Here is an 18,276-nt window from a genome sequence, read left to right on the forward strand (position 1 = left end):
TTTCATGCCTTCCCCTAACAAAAACAGTAACCAAATTCTTCCAGTAACTCCGCTGCTCTCTGCCTTTACGAAAATCCCCAATAGGACATTAACCGAAATCCCTCCCACCCACTGTCACCGGAGTCAAATGGATGTTGTTTCAAGACCACTGCTTATCTGCACAGGTCACAGTAATCTCGCTGGCAGAAAAAAAGAGTGAGTTTTACTACAGCCTTTTTACTGCCACTACTGGCATATGCAGCCATATATTGCATAAGGACTGACTTCACTGCATAATTTGAGTGCCTGATGCAACACAGCTTCATAGCCAAGGGTAAGTCAGGCACTTTCACCATATGAGTGCTCAATACTTTCCTTTACCTTACAGCTTAAGATTGGTTTTCTCTACCCGTTCCCATCTTTTCCCATTTTTCATGGGAAAAATTATGCTGCCCAGAATGCCAAGAACTAGTGAAGTAGAAACTCCGAGCTCTGCAGGAACATGCTCTGCACTTCTCTTACCACAGCACCTTAAGGATCCTACCACTCCTCACACCTGCAATTTCCCCAGTAGCCTAGTTCCAAACTTGTACCGCCAGAGGTGAATCGCTTCCTCCAGCCTCAACTTTTAAGAAAATATTTCTGAGCATTTCTGCTACACATTAAGGATCAGACTTCCTCCACTTTTCACTCTGTACTCTCCTTGCTCTACATCAACCGTCCTGCCTTTATGATCCCTGGTCAAAGCTGCTTCACTCTGCTCCTGTGGCTTCTGCTGCTCAGTGACTTCTGCTACACCTCTGCTTGCTCCAGCAGCCTTTGTCAGAAACAGGCCTCATGCTCAAAGTTCAACTTCCAAACCCCACTGGCCATCTCCACAGCACACAACTTCCCTCAGTCTCTCTCCTAACCGTGGCTCTGTATTTCTATGACTTGAAGCTACACAATACTAGAGGGGGTGAAAAAATGGCCATGTTAGAGCTTTTAGAGATACTCGAGTGCACGCTGCACATCCAGGGACATGGCATGACAACACAAAGCCCTGCACGATGAGGTCAACAGTGCAAGTCTAAAGCAGGTAAATTTAGTGTGGTCCACAGCCAGTGTGCTGGAGGATCTACTTTGAGCACACTATCCCAGGAAGTACACTCATCTCCTCCTTTCCACGGTTCTTCAAATCCCACGTATACACATTACTGATCTGGGGCATACCAAGCAGGGAACATTCCATTTACAAATGTGCAGGTCTCTGAGTCCACATCACACCTTTTACTAGTTCTCAGCCCATACCACACAACTGCAGCACATTGCTGTGCATCAGGCATCACTTTCTCCACTCTCACTCACCAGGAATTCACCAGTTTCTAAAAGTCATTTCACCACACAACTTCAGACTCGGGTTCCTTCTAAATCACGTTCCTCTAAATGAAGTAAGAATTGCACCTATCTTCAAGGACAAGACTGGAAACATCTGAACCTATTCTTTCCACTGTAGTCCCTTGGATATTGCAGTACTGTACCTCAGTGCAGCCTAATTACAGCTGTAATCCCATAGCTTAGCTTCAGAAAACATTCAAAACCAAAGTGTGAGGAAACAGCTGCCAACTGGGGCTGGGGGGGCCCACACTTTTTTTTTGGAGGGAAGATGGTACGTACTGCACTTTTCCCAGAATTGCGTGTTTGTTTTCAGTGAGGCTGCCTAGCAAGAATTAACATGGAAGATGTCAAAATGTCTACTACAGGGCACCTTTGCTAAGTCCAGAGGCACAACTCCGTAATGAGTTCCAGACACTAACAGCTGAGAAATCACAACGTTAAATAAAATTTTATATTGTTACACCCAAACTTACTCCTGGGGCAAACAAAACAAAACTGTTGTCTTTTCATCCATCCCACTTCTGCTTTATTACCTCGTCTAGAAAACCTGCAAAAGTATCCCATACTGCAGGGCACAGGTTATTTGAGGCTTGCTACAACAGCTCTACCCCTAAGCTCAGCTACCATTCCTAAGCCTGCTGCTGTGTACCACACTAGATTCACCTGTTTCCCGAGTTGCACGTGAATGAGACTGCTGGGGCTACAGATCTTGTAAACCAGAAGAGTGACGCTTCACAAATGAGTAGAGTGTGCAGTTGAACTTTTTTATTTTAATAAAATCAAGAATATGCACAGCACATGCAGTGCTAGCATCTAAACTAATACAATAAGCAATTCTAAACCTACAGTGACTTGAAGTTCAAATTTTCACATTCAGCAAGTTTAAGTCCATTCTTGCATATTGTTTTGAATCCTTGTATCTGAACTGAAAATATTGCTGGCTGATAAAACTTGCTAAAATGCACAAGTCACTGATTATGCCAATACAACAAAGATAACCACATGTTTGAGGATTGCAATGTGCCAGACATTCACTGAAAAATAAAAAAAAAAAAACCCACACAACTAAACAAAACTCACGCAACAAACATCTGAGAATCTGGACACTTCACATCAGTGTTTAGAAGTGTTTCATTAATATCTTAAGACAAGTGTATCAAAACCTTGGCATGTTAAATTTCAAGTTGCCAATTTTTGTTTTACTATCAGAAAGTTATGGCTACACTGCCAATGCCGGGTCTGCTTAATTTGACTTAAGAGTTTAATATGACTTAAACATTAAAAGCTCACACTACCCCGAAATATATAATTTCACGCATACGGTGACATTCAACATTCAAGTGCCAGTGTTTTTGTACTGTCTTTTGGTCAAGTTTCTTTAAACTTTCAAAGAATCACTTTTAGGCTTACAAAAATAAATATTTGTCAAAAATGTTCAATAAATATTACACAAAACTAGCAGCAAAAAGTATCTAGAAATCTGTCGTGTGCAAATAGTTTTCTTCCCAGCTATCATTCCCATGGTCCCAAATAAGTTTTAGAATCTATTTCCTTCTCCTTAAACAAGCTGCGTTCAAATCTCCAAGAGACAAAATAAGATTGGAAGTTAAGGACACGCACACAAGACATATATAAAATTCTCTGAATGTGCAATAAAAGAAGTATTTTGTAAAAAGTTATGGGCAAAATGTACAAGGGCCTAAACCTAGACTTGAAATAGCACCATAACAAATGACCTCAATACTGTCAAGTGCACCTACTTAATAAAAGTTTTAGAACAAGGCACAATACACTTGAAAAAATCTATTGCACTTTAGGAGATTTTTGCCATTTTCCTATGCCACTGTAGATTAGTTGTTAACTGCTCTGGCCACAAAGTCAGCACAGAAAATTCCGAGTGGCAGAGGCATTTTTCTGGTGGACAATACTTATCTTTGGCCAGATTTAGCATAAACAGACTATAAATACAATGGAAACCTATGCAACTAAAACTGACTAAAACTGCACTTTAATAGCAGAATTGAAACCTTGTGCAGTTTATGTACATTTCCAACCTCTGTGATCTCAGGTTTGTTAACTCTTCTGGAGCCATTTTACAAAGTCTACAGTAAGCCAGTTTAACATCTCCACGCAGCTTGAACAGAGTAATGTGAATCTGCATTAAAATAAAGCCTGCTGCATAATTCTTCCTGTTCATACCCTCTTGACCAAAAAACATCAACACTAGCATGCGTTATTAGACCAAAAATTCAGTCAGGCCCTTAAGGAGGACCAATCACTGCCATGGTCAGCCATTCTACCATTTCAATTTCATATGGCAGGCATTTTTATAAAGTCTAAATAGATGAATTCTCCTAAAAACTATTTCAAGTTATCAGACCTTTAAACATTCCCTGTAATGTTCTGCCCACATTTGGCTAGCTCACATTAATGATCTGCCTAAATATTGAAAAAGGAATTGCTGTATTTACTTGCATTAACTTCAAAAACAGTGCTTTTAATGTATGCATGTATCCATACATCATCTCATCATGACTGGAATGGCTTATTAAAGGCTATCAGGTTCTAAGTACCTATCCAGGATAGAGTGAGCAAATCAGAACTTTAACTTAGTACAGTTTTGCCACATTAGAAACTAATTGCATTGATATGCTTCAAGATGTTTTATTTTTCAAATCTGCAGATACCAAAAGCCCTAATGCAGGCTACCGCATAAGTTTTTCTTTGTAATATTATGGATGAATCAGTGATTCCTGTTTAAGTTGTATCACACCTGTGTGCCAAGGTTTGATTTTAGCCCAAGTTCAGTAATTTTTATTTCGTCAAAAACAATTGATATCTTGAGCATTACTGAGCCAACAGGACATCAAAATAAAAGTTGTCTAAAGTTAAAGGCACAGTACATTAACAAACAAATGATCCTCAGTCACAAAATCATAAATGCAGTTTCTGGGTGGGGATGGGTGGGAGGGGAGTTAATCCTGACTACAGCAATAGAGTCTTCAAAACCACCTTCAAGATAGGGCTACTTGTTCCTTTGTTTCCATCTTGTGACCTTGAGCTCCCTTAAAAAAAATTTCAGTGGAGAATCACAGCTGGTAATGTACTGCGAGTTCTTGAAGCTACACAAGGTATAGTCTGGCTAAGTTACATGTGGTTTCCATATTAGCTTGTTTGGTAGGATATCTGCTGCAAAGCAGACTCAGTTGCCCCACCAGTCAACCCCCTGGGAGTTATAGTTTCCTCCGTATCCATCACTGTTGTAGAAGCCTCCATAACCACCACCTATGAAAGGCAAGAGAAAGCGATGCTTCATTAACCTGCTCAAGAGTTGCACCTTCACAACAAGAAATCAGCCCAGGATGCAGACAAGATGTCTATTGGCTATTAAAGTAAACCCACCCACCAAAAGTACTGTCAAAAACACACATTTAACTATAATGCTGGAATGACAGGTAGCATCAAACTAGTCGATGACGGGTAACTTGCACTAGCCTAGAATCAAGAAGGATGCTGACACTTGGCACAATAAGCACCGGTCAACCTCGTATTTAAACACTACCTCCAGAAGCGCTAATACAGAGAGCATTTTAGATCTAGTCTCGTATTTGCCAGGACCGCCTGCTCAGTTTTTCTTACCTCCAAATCCTCTGCTGCCACTTCCACCACTGCGGCTGCTGGTTGATCGACTGCTACTAAAGCTACTGCTACCAGAACCGCTACTTGTCCGATAGTCTCTGGCACCAAATCCTCCACTGAATCTACTGCTGCATAAGGGAGAAAAAACAAACACTTGAGTATCAAGTCCATGGTATTTTAAGCACTGTAGATACTGAGATTCAAACACTAAATTTCTTCAACTGGTTACCATACACTCAGCCAACAACCACTACTAGTGCCAAGTTCAGCACACCTTGTAAGCAACCCAATGCTATCTGGAAAAGGCATTCAAGATGGCAAAGGAAAATTCACTCTTCAAGCGAGGTCATGGTGAACTTGATATGTTACACTAAGAATTACTTTCTCAGGTCCTGGTAAGATTTGATTCACTGCAGTCTCTGCATTATGGGTCCTCCACACCTATCTTAGCATTTAAGTGAAGCATTTACGACCACATTTCGTATTGTGGTAAAGGACAACCATCATATAGCATATTTGAAGGAAAGAAACAGCTAGAATTCATGGAGTCGTATCATGTTAACTGCATTAAGAGGAAAGGTTGTTTTTCCTCTCACCTCTTTAAGGCATTAAAGATAGCTTTTTAATACCAGCTTGTAAAGCATTTTAGATTTCCACAGCAAAACTACTTTATTTTACAAGTGGCCTCGCACTTTCAATCTAACACTCATACCTTTCCTGTTTTCTGCCAGGAGAGACAAGCATTAGCTTCTCCTCAACGTCGAACTACTAACTTAAGGAACATCTCTGGCATATAGATATATGCATTCTGGCAAGTGTTTTCCAAGTGCTTTCAGAGTTCTAAAGCCATTTTTGCTAAATGTCATGCTAACTCAGCAATATCTAGCTGTCTGCTTAAGAGAAGAGGCGTGTGTTAATTAATTGCCTTATGATAAAGCTCATAGTTTATACTGCACTGGCTTGTATGTTTAGACTGAAGTCACAGAAGTGTCTCTCAATGGATTAAGCACATCTTAACCGAAGTTGTGATCGTTACCTCTTAGATCGTCCACGGCTGCCACCTCCTTTGTGATGCTGTTCATAAGCCATGTTTTCCAGCCAAGATGGTACTTCTTGCTTAGCCTCAACAAGAAGATCAAGCAAGTCCTTGGTGATGTTTATGTTCCTCTCATTGAAGAATGAGGTGGCAAGACCTAAAGTAAACATTCAGTTTTAGCACCACACAACATCACTACACTACAGCACTCTAAACCAATCCCACAGTCCACTTGCAGCCCTGACAAGTAGAAGTATCAGATTCCTTACAGCCAAGCAGAACGCTAGCTGTTTAAGACCATTATTCTACCACAGTTAGTCACAACAACTTTGGCTATTTACAGACGGGCACAGAAGATGTCACACTTACATGTGAATCAGAGCTTTTTAACAGCAACGGAAGTACCCGCAGTGACCAGCTTCTGCTCATAGAAGGCAGCACATAGGCTGCTCTCAAGTACTTAGAACTGGCTACTTAGCCAGTACTACTACACTTATCAAACTCAGTTAACCAAGTTCTATCTACAGAAATTCTAGATGATACTTACCTAGGTTTCCGACACGGCCTGTACGACCAATACGATGTACATACTCTTCAATGTCGCTTGGCAAGTCAAAGTTTATGACATGCTTTACATTTGAGATATCCAGTCCTCTTGCTGCTACCTAGTGGTTAAAAGATTAAATCAAATCAAAATTCTGCAGGCCAAGAAACATGCTTACTGGCTCAAGCTTCACAGATTTCACTTACTGCTGTCGCAACAAGAATTGGGCTCTTGCCCGAGCGGAACTGGTGCAGTGCTTCCTCTCTGTCTCTCTGGGAGCGATCTCCATGTATACTTGTGCAGGCATATCCTTCATGGTACAAGAAGTCCTCAAGAGCATCTGCACCCTTTTTAGTTTCCACAAACACCAGAGTCAGAGAATCCTTGCCTGTTAATAATTAAGGCACAGGTTAGCAGAAGAAGCTGCACAGACAAATTTGTGGCTCTACCACCTGGTAAAAAGTAGTATCAGTTCTCTGCTCTTGGCTGTTCTAAGCTCAAAACATCACATACTCTCTCTGTCCCGCTCCCCACCTTGTAATACCAGCAGAGCTTACATCTACTTAAAACTGACTTTTAGGCAGTGCAATACAATCACTGCATGTTAAGGAAATACCCTTTCATTCACATGCTCGATATAAGTTATTGCCTAAGACATTAGATTTGTCTTATCTGAGTTTTGCCTTATTGCTTATCCAAACCCCACCTTTTACCTGTGGCATTTAGCAGGTCAAGCAGAAAAGATCGTTTGTCTGGCTCTTCCACCCAGACTACTTTCTGCGTGATATTCTCAGATGTAGAACCTACTCTGCCAACAGCCAGGAAGATATACTCATCAAGGAAGTCACGAGCTAGCATCTTTAAAAAAAAAAAAAAAAAATCAGTGTTTTTCCCCCTTCTGGAAACAAAGTTTGGTTCTGTAAGCAGTTAAAATACTTGAACTTCTGTAAAGTACCTGGATTTCCTTGGGGAAAGTAGCACTGAACATCATAGTATGACGAACTCCTTTTGGTGGCATAGTATCTTGTTCAACAATTCGACGAATTTGAGGTTCAAATCCCATATCAAGCATTCTGTCAGCTTCATCAAGCACTAGGTACCTAAACAGTAATTACAAGTATTACTCTTCAGAGCTTTTCTCAGAGCTGTAACCCAGCACACACTGGATCACAAGTTTTCAACTAGACGTTCACGGTCTGAAAGCTAGAATTTGTGTCACTAACTCTAGATCTCACTTCAAAAATGAAGGGGTGTTTCTAGTTCGAGTCATTTGCCTACAGACAAGAACACTTACTTGCAGAAATCCAGCCCAATCTTTCCCCTCTCCATCATATCAACCAGTCGTCCTGGAGTTGCTACAAGCAAGTGACATCCACGTTCCAAGTCACGTATCTGCTGACCAATATCTGCACCACCATATACAACACAGGGACGAACTCTGGAGCGGTATGCAAACTGTAAAACAAAGTAAATTAGCTCTAAGAACAACTACACTTAAGCTATCTTATAATGATGAAATCCTAAATGTATACCTTTCTGGCTTCCTCATAGATCTGCACAGCCAGTTCTCTAGTGGGAGCCAAGACCAGCGAGATTGGATACTGCTTACGGCGGCCATATCTTCCATTCTCCTGAACAAAAGTAAATACTTGGATTGAGTAACCCAAATTCAAGAAAAATTGGAAGAACCACTACCGGCAATATTAAAGAGATCAATAGGCCTCTCTTAACAAAAAAAGCACATCTGAGCACCAGCATGTTTTAAGCACTGCATCTTAAGATCACCTTACTACAGTACACAAGATTCGGCTGTGAATTAACATGTTAATAGCAACACAGCTGCAGAAGCTTAATCTGTACAATCTGCAGTTATCTGTGACTTAAGCAGCAAAGAAGTAATAGTCATGAAACCTCGTACATCCTAGCCTAAAGTCACTACAAAGATCTGTGTGACCAGGAAGCTTTTCTGTAACAAGGGAAGCCTCTTTAAAACTTACGCAACAGTGAAAACACTTGCAAGTAAGCTTTTCTCTAGACAGCTACACATAAACTCCTTAGGTAGGAAAAAATGTTCCACAGCTTGTATTTGTCAAGGTAAAAGAGTCTTCTAGAAGTTGAGAAACTTGCCTATCATATCCAAAGTTATGGCATTTAAGCCCAGCTATTTTCTTCAGTAACAGACATCAGCATATAGGGCAAAACCACACACTGGTCATAATTTTTTCCAGGACTGGAAATTTAAAAATACTTGCCTTCATAGCTCTCAAGGCATCACCAGGGCCATCTGCATAGATCTGGCTCAATATTGGTAGAAGAAATGCAGCTGTTTTCCCAGACCCTATTAAGACACAATTCAGTATTATTAGTTATTTTCAAAGCTGCTGTACTGTCGACTACAGCACTAATCCTGTACCAGTAACATATTCCCAGTAATATAACTCCCAGTAATACTGCACTAGTATGTGGATACTACCTATGCCATTGGAGCACACTCCTTCACCATTAGAGGTGCCCTACAAAAGACTTACCACTCAGTACTATAAAATCCTGAAGTGAAGGTGATTTAAGCCATGAATATTTGGAACAAACATTGTAAATCCAGTCAAGTCACCTCTAAAGCAGCCACAAGACTCTAAAGGTAATTTCCAATAATGCAGGTGTTTCAGTACACTCCAAACAGAAAGTTGTACTAACTTACATCTTATCTGTAGCTTGAAGAACGCAAGACCCTTCTACTACTGAGACAGACTAAGCAGTAAAGAGTGAATAACTTACCTGTCTGAGCACAGGCCATCAAGTCTCTCTTTTCTTTAATAATAGGTATTGCATGTTTCTGGACTGGAGTAGGACGGGTGTAGCGCGTGAGCTCAATGTTTCCCATAATAATTTCTCCCATGTCAACATCACTGAACTGTAAGATATTTTAAATAAGTAAGACGTGGAACCTTCCCTTCAGCCACCACAAAACACATAATTCAGCTTAGGAAGTCATCTGTAAAGCAGCTTTTGTTTCATTTCTTCTTACAGAACTGTTTAAACTCAAGTCACATAGTTAAGAAGTGAGCTACAAGTGTTAACAAGCTAACACAGCTTCTCTCAAACCTTAGTTCATCATATACAACCCTCCTCTGCACAGCAGCTTAGCTTCAAACAGCATCACATCCAGTTTCACATGCAAAGAATTCACTATTAGATGCATCAGCAAAACAGACTTTGAAAATAAACTTACACTTTCAATATGTGGAGGACAGTTGCTGCCTGTTGCTTCAACAGGAATGTCATCATATTTCTCAAAGTTAATGCCAGTATTGCTTCCTGAAAAGAGCTCTCTGAAAATAGAAGACAAAGAATTTTAATTGCTAGACACATCAGTTGACCCTGCCACATCAATTTACACTGCTCCATTACTTACTGTTCCAGGCGTTCACTCGGGGGAAGAGGCTTTGACCAGTCATCTTCATCTGATTTATCAGACCAGCGGCTGTTCCCACCACGGTCAAATCTACCAAAGCCACTCCTATCATAGTCACCACCTCTTCCACGCTCTTCATATCTAAATACAACAAGAATATCAGGCCACCATTCTCAGGCAACAGGATCTTTTGACATGCAAAATTAAATGCTACAAGATTTATTGTAGCTGTTTCACGTATTACATATACAACTGCTGAACAACAGTCAGTAGATTATCTGTACTTGCTTTTTGACCTACAATCTGAAATTACTTTAGTCCCAACCATCAAAACAAGTATGTTATGCTCTGTCACAGACCAGAGTTTGTCATGACTTCACAGTTCAGTTTAAGATTTGTATCAAAATTTTTATTCGTTTAAGTGTAATAACTGTAATAAAAAAAAAAAATCAGTCATCTGCCTATAGAGCTGCAACTCAAGTTGTTTACTCTTTGCCATTTTTTGTAGGGATCTCTGCTTAGGAGACACAGTCTGATACTCCCCCCTTTCTCTGTGCCTCACTTTACATAGACTTCCCACATCCAGACAAACCCTCAAGTGCTGGAATTTGTTCCTATATTCCCCCAACACACATGTGACCAAACTAAATATCTCAGCGAATTAAGATTTCATAAAGAGGGAGCTCACCTGCATTACCGACTTGGAAAGAAGGTGGAAAAAGTCCTTACCTCAACTGTTTAGTTTTTGGTCTGGTAAACCATGTTTGAGAAAAGTCTGGACACAGGACTAGCGTCAGCTTTACTAGTCGATAAAGGTCACTCTCACCACACTTGTGCATACAACGCATGATGTGTGTAAAACTGATCAAGTAAGGCAGAGAACCTGCAAGAGTCTCACCCAGTTTTATTAACTACACTTTTTAAACAAGAGAAAAAAATAAAAATTAAAAAAAAATTCCACTTTGATGTATTTTTTGTGCTCCCAACATCTCTTCATGATTTTTCTGGAAGTAGCCACCCATCTAGAACATTTCTTGGTTAAATGGTTAAGTCGGCAAGTCATTATAGTTGCAGTGAGTGGTTGCTGTGGACTTCAGAGTGCATTTCCCCAACACATGCAAGTTTCCCATTCTTGAACTCATGTAGCTTTAAAAAGCAAGGTTCTCTCATTCTCTCCTCCCCTCCCAGGTTCCTCCTACCTTATCATGTTGTTCACAGCTAGAACTCTAACATCAAGATTACAGATGCACTTTTAGAACTGAGACAGACTTTGTATGCACCACCCACACAATTAAGTACTTGCCTTCCTCCTCTTGATCCATTTCCACGGTCAAAGAAGCTGGATTTTGCTCCACGGTCAGATCGTGCACCAAAGCTGCTGTATGCATCCTTGTCTCTGCTAGAACTCCAGCCACCACTATCAAAACCTAGAAAAGAAATATATTTAACCATACATTACATGGTCTAGGCTTTTTACAAGGAAGAAGGTGTTAAGTCTTACTCAAATACAGACTAAGGATTTCTCACTGCCTATCAAATTCCTGAAACCCCTCCACTCGCGTACAAGCATGTTAGTTTTTAAAACACTGCACCTGCCTTCATGCTATTATTCCAGCTGCCTAATATGGAAAGACAAGTATCAGAAGAAACCTAAAGACAATACATCCTGCCAAGTATACATTAGTTCTCCTACTTAAACACAAATCCCTGACAACGCATTTAATTCTTGTGATGTTAACAAGGCCTCCAGTAGAAACCAACAGATGTTATTAGCCCTTGCATTAGAAATCCATACACAAGTTATAACGTTCTGTCATACTGCCTATACACATAGCAATCTGATCTACACAGACTAAGACTAATTAACAGCACTATACAGTACTAAGGAATATGCATCTTTTCACAGTGAATCATCACACTGAATGTTTTCCACAGTACTTTTACAGCTACCCATAGTACATGCCTACTTAGATATGTTAACTCACAAGGAAAAGGACCAGGTAGGACAAAGTACATCAGCTTGCCAACATCATGAAGTATAAAAAGCCTTGGTTTTATTCACCTACCAGGGGCCAAAAGGTGGGCAGAAACACAGAGCATTAAACAGTGCTCTGGTACTAGACTAAGAACTTAAAAAACCCTCCGATTCAGAGTTGCGACCTTCACAAGTTTGAAAACATGACCCAGTCTCAGCTACAAGATTCTGGCAAAGAGTACATGAAATAAATAACATCACTTCTATTAGTGAGCATGCTTTTGCCAGTTCCACAGCAGGAAACCAGCTAAGACCTATGCAGCAGACAATAAAAGCAATTACAGAACAAAATTACTCAGAAGGGCTGTTCTATGGCCTATCTCCCTGAAAAACCTTTGCTACAATAATTATCGTACCTTGTTAGATGTTCTCTGGAGTGTCACTACCCTTCCTTTTTTTTTCTTAAATAAGAAATTCTGCTCCCCATAACCCAGATGTGCTAGTCACAAGGCAACTTTAAAAACTAGCATGATAGCCGTAACTCATTTGATCTGGCAAACTGAAGCAGATAAATAATCACGCACGAAGTTTATTAGCACAAAGATCATGGAATGCTTTAAGACCTCCGAAGTGCTTTAAGTAGCCTTAGTCCTTAAAGCCAAACTAATTTCACATAGAGAAACTGTCAACAGAACACAAGGAATATCATAATCACTTGATTAACACATGAGAAAGTTATCTGTAACTTGTTTAGAAAGTATGAGTATGAGTAACTTTCAAACCACACTAAAAATAGTGAGGTATGTCATTCTGCCAAGAGATCCAGCAGCAGTGGCACTGACACAGCAATCTTCAGTAAGATAAAAACATAGCTTCTCATTACTTAAGAAGTTATGCTGACTCTGCAGTACATTAGGACTTTCTACCAAGTCCGAAAAATTCCTGAAATTACTCCGAATAGCATACCAAGTACAGTTACTCAAATAGCTTGTTACTGTACTAAACTGTGAAGCTGGTACCTTGACATATGCTTCTTTAAGGTAGTACAGCAACAAGCACACACACATTTCATACATGTATATACATACATATATATACACACACACAGACCCTGCTTGACAATTAGGGTCATTAATTCCACTTTTCAATTTGGTATTCCTATTCTGATTTTACTTATGGATCAGCACTGAATAACAAAGCTGGTGCAGACCATATAATGCAATTTGAAGTAACCAGCTAGCAAAAGAAATCATTATTTAGAACAAGACGTGGCAAATTAAAATAAGAAACAAATGTAGTAGGACAACACATAACACACCATAGATGGACTTGTCCAAAGTAGAGAATGATGACAGGACCACACAAGAATTATCAGTAAATTTCTTCTAAAAAGCTGCCACGTGCAGCAGCAATCATCAGTTTTTTAAAGATGGAAAAAACCAGAACCATGGATCTATGTGTTTTCTAATCTACTCCTTGAGCTAATATACATCATATTAAATATCCATGAGTAGCTTCCACATCAAGAAAACATGACAACAGGCTTTAGTGCTATCAAGTTAAGCTCATGGAAGCAAGACACTTTAGATCAGACAGTCCTGTGTAGAGAGCTTCATGAACTGTAGCTTCAACAGCTGCAAAACATCAAGTGGCACTACATCACCCAAGGACATATTTTTATGCATGCTCTTAGTTCCTGCAGTTCTGTACAGTCTTGTTCCTACATACAAAGCTAACAGAAGAGTATTACGATAGGAACAGATCTACAGGTGCATGGGAAGAGTAAGCTGAAGAAAGCATTGTAGGAGTTCTAAAGAGAAACACTCTAGATTCCTTAGCATGCTTCCCCTGTCAATACCTACTGAAATCATTAAGATGCTCAGCTCTTCATGAACACAAAGAAAAGCTATTTTTAAAGTATTAAGTCCATTGCCTTAGGCAATTCATTACTTAACTGCAAGGAAGCTCATCGTGCAATTTTAATAGTGACTATGAATTACTATACCATCATCAGCTACGTACGAAAGTGAGAACCCCAAGCTAGAAATTAGGTATTATTTGTTTCTAGAGCATGTCTAAGTGAACACCACTATACAGGAAAAACAATTACTCTTTTTTCCCATGTTTCTGAATGCATTAGTAGTTAACTAACACTTTCACGTAAGTCCAAGCAAGGCATGAGCAACACAATTCTACTGGATTAGTGAAATCCAGTTCCAGCAAGTAGTCTTAACTGGTTTTTACATCAATAAAAAAATTTTATCAGGTAACTACATTGTAAAGTTGCATCAAAAGTTTTGTTACATGGTCAAATACCACTATCAAAAAAGGTCTTTTTCACCTGTTGCTTGCTGATGACTACAACTTGAAAATCTTTTGCTAAAGATTTCAAGCAGCAGTAACACAAGACTAGCTTCAACAAAGCCAAAGAAGTAACTCTTAATTTAGTTGCAAATAACATTACTTTATTAAAAGTACAACTGTCTGTTACAAGACTTCAAATCATTCTATGAAATAGCTCAGCTTAACATCACTGCATTTTCATTGAACACTTGGCTTCTCAGTAGAGAGCCTGAATTGGAATCATAGTTTTTCTATTTTGCCATCACGAACATTGTCACAAAGAGCCACAGTGATACCATACCCAAAAATGTTTTAAGGAAGTTTTGAAACATTAGGTTCTATTAACTGAACAAGTCATGTGTCAAGTTTCATGACTTTTTTACCTTTTTGCAAGGCAGAGCCTGAGGCCCCCAGAAAAGGAACACACAATCACAAGTGTGACTGCAATGTCTGAACTCTGGTCTTACACACAAAAGACATCAGTGACAGACGTATATATAACAGACTATGATACAAACACAGTTACAACTAACCCCTCCCTATCCGATACCCTCAAACAAGCCATTTGGTACAAACTACCAAACAGCAAAAAAACCATCTACCTATAAGCACCAGAAGTCCAGTTGCTTCCTTGTTTTGAGAAACTTGCAAACTCCTCTCAGGGTTAGCTAGTCTATTTCTTGAAAGACTGCTCACATTTGAGGCTAACATGATGGGCACTTCCAAGAGAATTGAGCTGTCAACCAGTCTCTCTACTTTCCTCAAAACACTGAGCTCTAGTAACAGGCTGTTCATCATTTGATGCTTTAGGTCACACTTTTAAGGTTAAAAAGAAAAAAAAAAAACACAGAACAAAAGAACAAAAATAACCACACTTAAAACTCGAACACAAACCACCAACGACAAACACAAACCAAACACACCAAAAAACACCAGCTCAGAGAAACACAAAGGCAAGACAGAAACAGATTTATGTTTTTTCAAATGGCATAAAACTGGAGCAGAGCATTTTTCATGTAGTCAGATTTAAATTATATTGCTCCAGAAGTACCATGAGATGTATCAGGATATACGTCAATATTCTCTTTCTGTGCACTCCTAATAGGAGTACTCTTGCAGTATCAAAATAAGCACCTGTTAAAGTCTACTACTTTAGAAATTGAGAGGATTTAAGTTTTCCGTAAGTTGTAGCGCGTAGCAGGAAGTATTTCAGTTCACTCCATTATTCAGTAGGATTTAGAGGAAATGCTTCTAGCTACTCAAGTCATTAGACATGATGATAATGCATGCTGCAATCTTCGTATCTTACAAATAAAGGTCACTATTTACTCCACTGAAGCACTCCATGATTTTATTTTTTAAAAAAAATAAAGTGCAAGGCATAAAGGCCACTTCTCAGCACAAACTACCCTGCATAAACATATGACCAACACTAGTCATGTATTTCATGTTTCATGCACCAGCAACACACAGTTCCTTTTGCAAGTACTTGTGGACTTCTTTAAGAATTACAAGAAGCTAAACAAGGGCAACATCTGGTTTGTTTCTCGTGCTCCCTAGTTAAGAGCAAGCTGTGTAAAAACTCCGTTTATAAATCAAAACTGTGCTGTATCTAGTAACCAGTTGTTTAATGTGAAGAAGTTCCAAAGCACACAGTAGCAGAATAAACTGGTACTCCCGAAATCCACTAAAATTGAAACTTAAGATTTCAGAGCTAGTCAAGAAGGGAGACTCCATCTTGCTCCAGTCACAGTTAATTGCTTAACGAGAAGCTATTTTGCCAGTCGAGATATTGAACTTAAGCTAAGAATACATAACCTGGTGAAGGAACCAAGAATAGCACACTAAGAGAAGATTAAGTTGCAGTGTTTTGCACTGAATAGTCAGTCTGTATAATCACCTTTAACAGTACTGTCAAAGCCTTTAACAGTGTGTTCCTAGAGATTCAGAAGTAGGCGAAGACCCAGTTACAAGCGTTGCCACTGTATTTCTGATACATACCCTGTTTCGAAGCTTCCCTGTTCCGCAAATGAGGAGGAATGTATCGGCCTTCTAAATGACAAAAGAACAGCAGTATTACAGATTGCAACATTAGCACTTTATCAGATACTACTCTTTTCCTTTATAGAAAAGAGATGTCTGCCTCACAAGCCTCTTTGAGCATCTTTAAACTAAGTCCTTCAATATAGCACTTAATATCCCTCGCTCAGAGGACCAAGGCAGTGAAGATTAAGTCCTTGCATACCCATTTAGGTAACTGCTTTTCTTTCTTTAAGGCACAGAGGTAGCTATTTTGTTGATCAAATCATCCATGCCCTTTTAAGCGCTTGTGATGAAAGCCTTTCTTCCTACAACTCATTAAGGCTTAACCTAGTGCCAGGTATCTGAGCATCTTAAGGTTTTCACTGTGTCATTCACGCAGTAGTACCCACAGCATTATCAGTACTACCAGTATTTTGTTTTTCCTTAAACTGAACCATGCCCATCAGCTCAGCTCAGATCAAACCAGAAGCCACACATAATTGTCTCTGAATAGCCTTCTTCATTTACAATCCAGAAGCATCTGTCTGCTAGGCAATGTCAATCACAACACACGAGGCACAAGCTGAAGGTGAATTCCTGGAAGATTCTCCCCTCTTCTTAACATACTTAAGCCCTGCATGTCAGAGAATGCAGTTTCTACTCATGGAATCAGATTTAGCACAGTTAGTTATTTAAATTTTTACTTAAAAAATTCCAACTCTAGCTGGGTGTTTTGAGAAGAGTTTGACAATCAGTGTCTGTCAGTTGTCTGACTAAAGGCAATGAAAAATCCGTGACAAAACTGGAATACTAAATTCTCCCAGACCCATTAAATAGTCAAGAAATACACACATGCCATACCACTGCCAAATTAAGTGTTGTTCCCATCTTAAATATACAGCACTTTCACAGTAGGCATTACCTAGCAACCTTCTCAAACTCCCCATCAGACTCTGTACATGCTTGCTTTAGAAATTACTTTTCACAGCTATAAACTCCTTAATTCTAAAACTGTGTGTGTCTTCGAAGTTTGAGAACTTGCATGTACTTACTGCTTGAAGAGCTTCCTTCACTCTGAGAGTCTGAAGAATTCAAGTCTAGACCAGAAAACTAGAAGAAATAAGACAAGTAACAACATGTTATATCATGAATTTATGCTAAAATACAAAGAATTCTTTTGCAAAAGCAAGCAGCGTTCTGACAACTTATTGCTGCAAAGAAATTTGTAGTGTCAGTGACATCTCCTGTAAAGGACAAGAACCAAAACCATACTGAGTACTCAAGGCTCTTCAAATGCACTAATATCCACAAAAAACACGCACCACGTGGGCAGCAAGGTCAGAGGAGTATCTGACACATACTAAATCAAATACCACAGACTTCTGCTTCAAACACTATATGAAGACTAAACAGCCATTTAGAAGCCTCTCAGTCCTGTTAAAAGCATTCAGATTAGAAATCAATGGCAACTTTTTTTTTTGCATACATAGTTAGGTACTTCATCTGCAGAAACTAAGTTATTTCTTTACACTCCATTAACACTAGTAAATTATAGTCTTACTGTTTGAGGAAGCTACTGCTCACAAAACATCAGGTAACTTTTTTCCTACAGTTAGCCTTAGAAATAGAATTTGTTTGCTTTTCTGAATCTTTATTTGTAGCCTTCGGTCTCATAGTAAAGTTTACAAAATGTATCTCAGTTCAGGCACTATTAGCAGGTAACCCAAATGTTCTGGGTCAAACACAATACAGACTCATTTTAGGGTAAGTCAGTGGGCAACTGACAAAGGTTAAGCACCAGCTTATTACAGCTGTTTGGCTGCACAGTAAGACTATTTTCTAAATGAAAAATTTATTTATGAAAAATAATATATTTTTAAATAAAATTAAATTTTGTGGAAGATCAACTGTGTCTTCCAACATGATCTCCATCAGCAAAGATCCCAACG

The 18,276-nt window shown here is 39.3% G+C and overlaps 1 protein-coding gene across 1 annotated transcript; it reads right to left on the bottom strand.

Annotated features, from left to right (window-relative positions):
• Positions 1 to 2,101: 2,101 nt before the first annotated feature.
• Positions 2,102 to 17,437, bottom strand: DDX3X (DEAD (Asp-Glu-Ala-Asp) box helicase 3, X-linked; the record flags this gene model as incomplete). Its single annotated transcript, XM_009872555.1, has 16 exons — positions 2,102 to 4,641; positions 4,996 to 5,123; positions 6,032 to 6,188; positions 6,579 to 6,696; positions 6,782 to 6,963; positions 7,289 to 7,433; positions 7,531 to 7,675; positions 7,870 to 8,030; positions 8,108 to 8,206; positions 8,828 to 8,913; positions 9,351 to 9,486; positions 9,805 to 9,904; positions 9,988 to 10,128; positions 11,291 to 11,414; positions 16,307 to 16,357; positions 17,380 to 17,437. Coding segments are annotated over 16 exons (1,914 nt in total), but the record flags the coding sequence as incomplete, so codon positions are not given.
• Between the last annotated feature and the right edge of the window lie 839 nt (positions 17,438 to 18,276).

Source organism: Apaloderma vittatum, unplaced genomic scaffold (assembly GCF_000703405.1).
Source record: "Apaloderma vittatum isolate BGI_N311 unplaced genomic scaffold, ASM70340v1 scaffold11317, whole genome shotgun sequence".
Classification (NCBI taxonomy): domain Eukaryota; kingdom Metazoa; phylum Chordata; class Aves; order Trogoniformes; family Trogonidae; genus Apaloderma; species Apaloderma vittatum.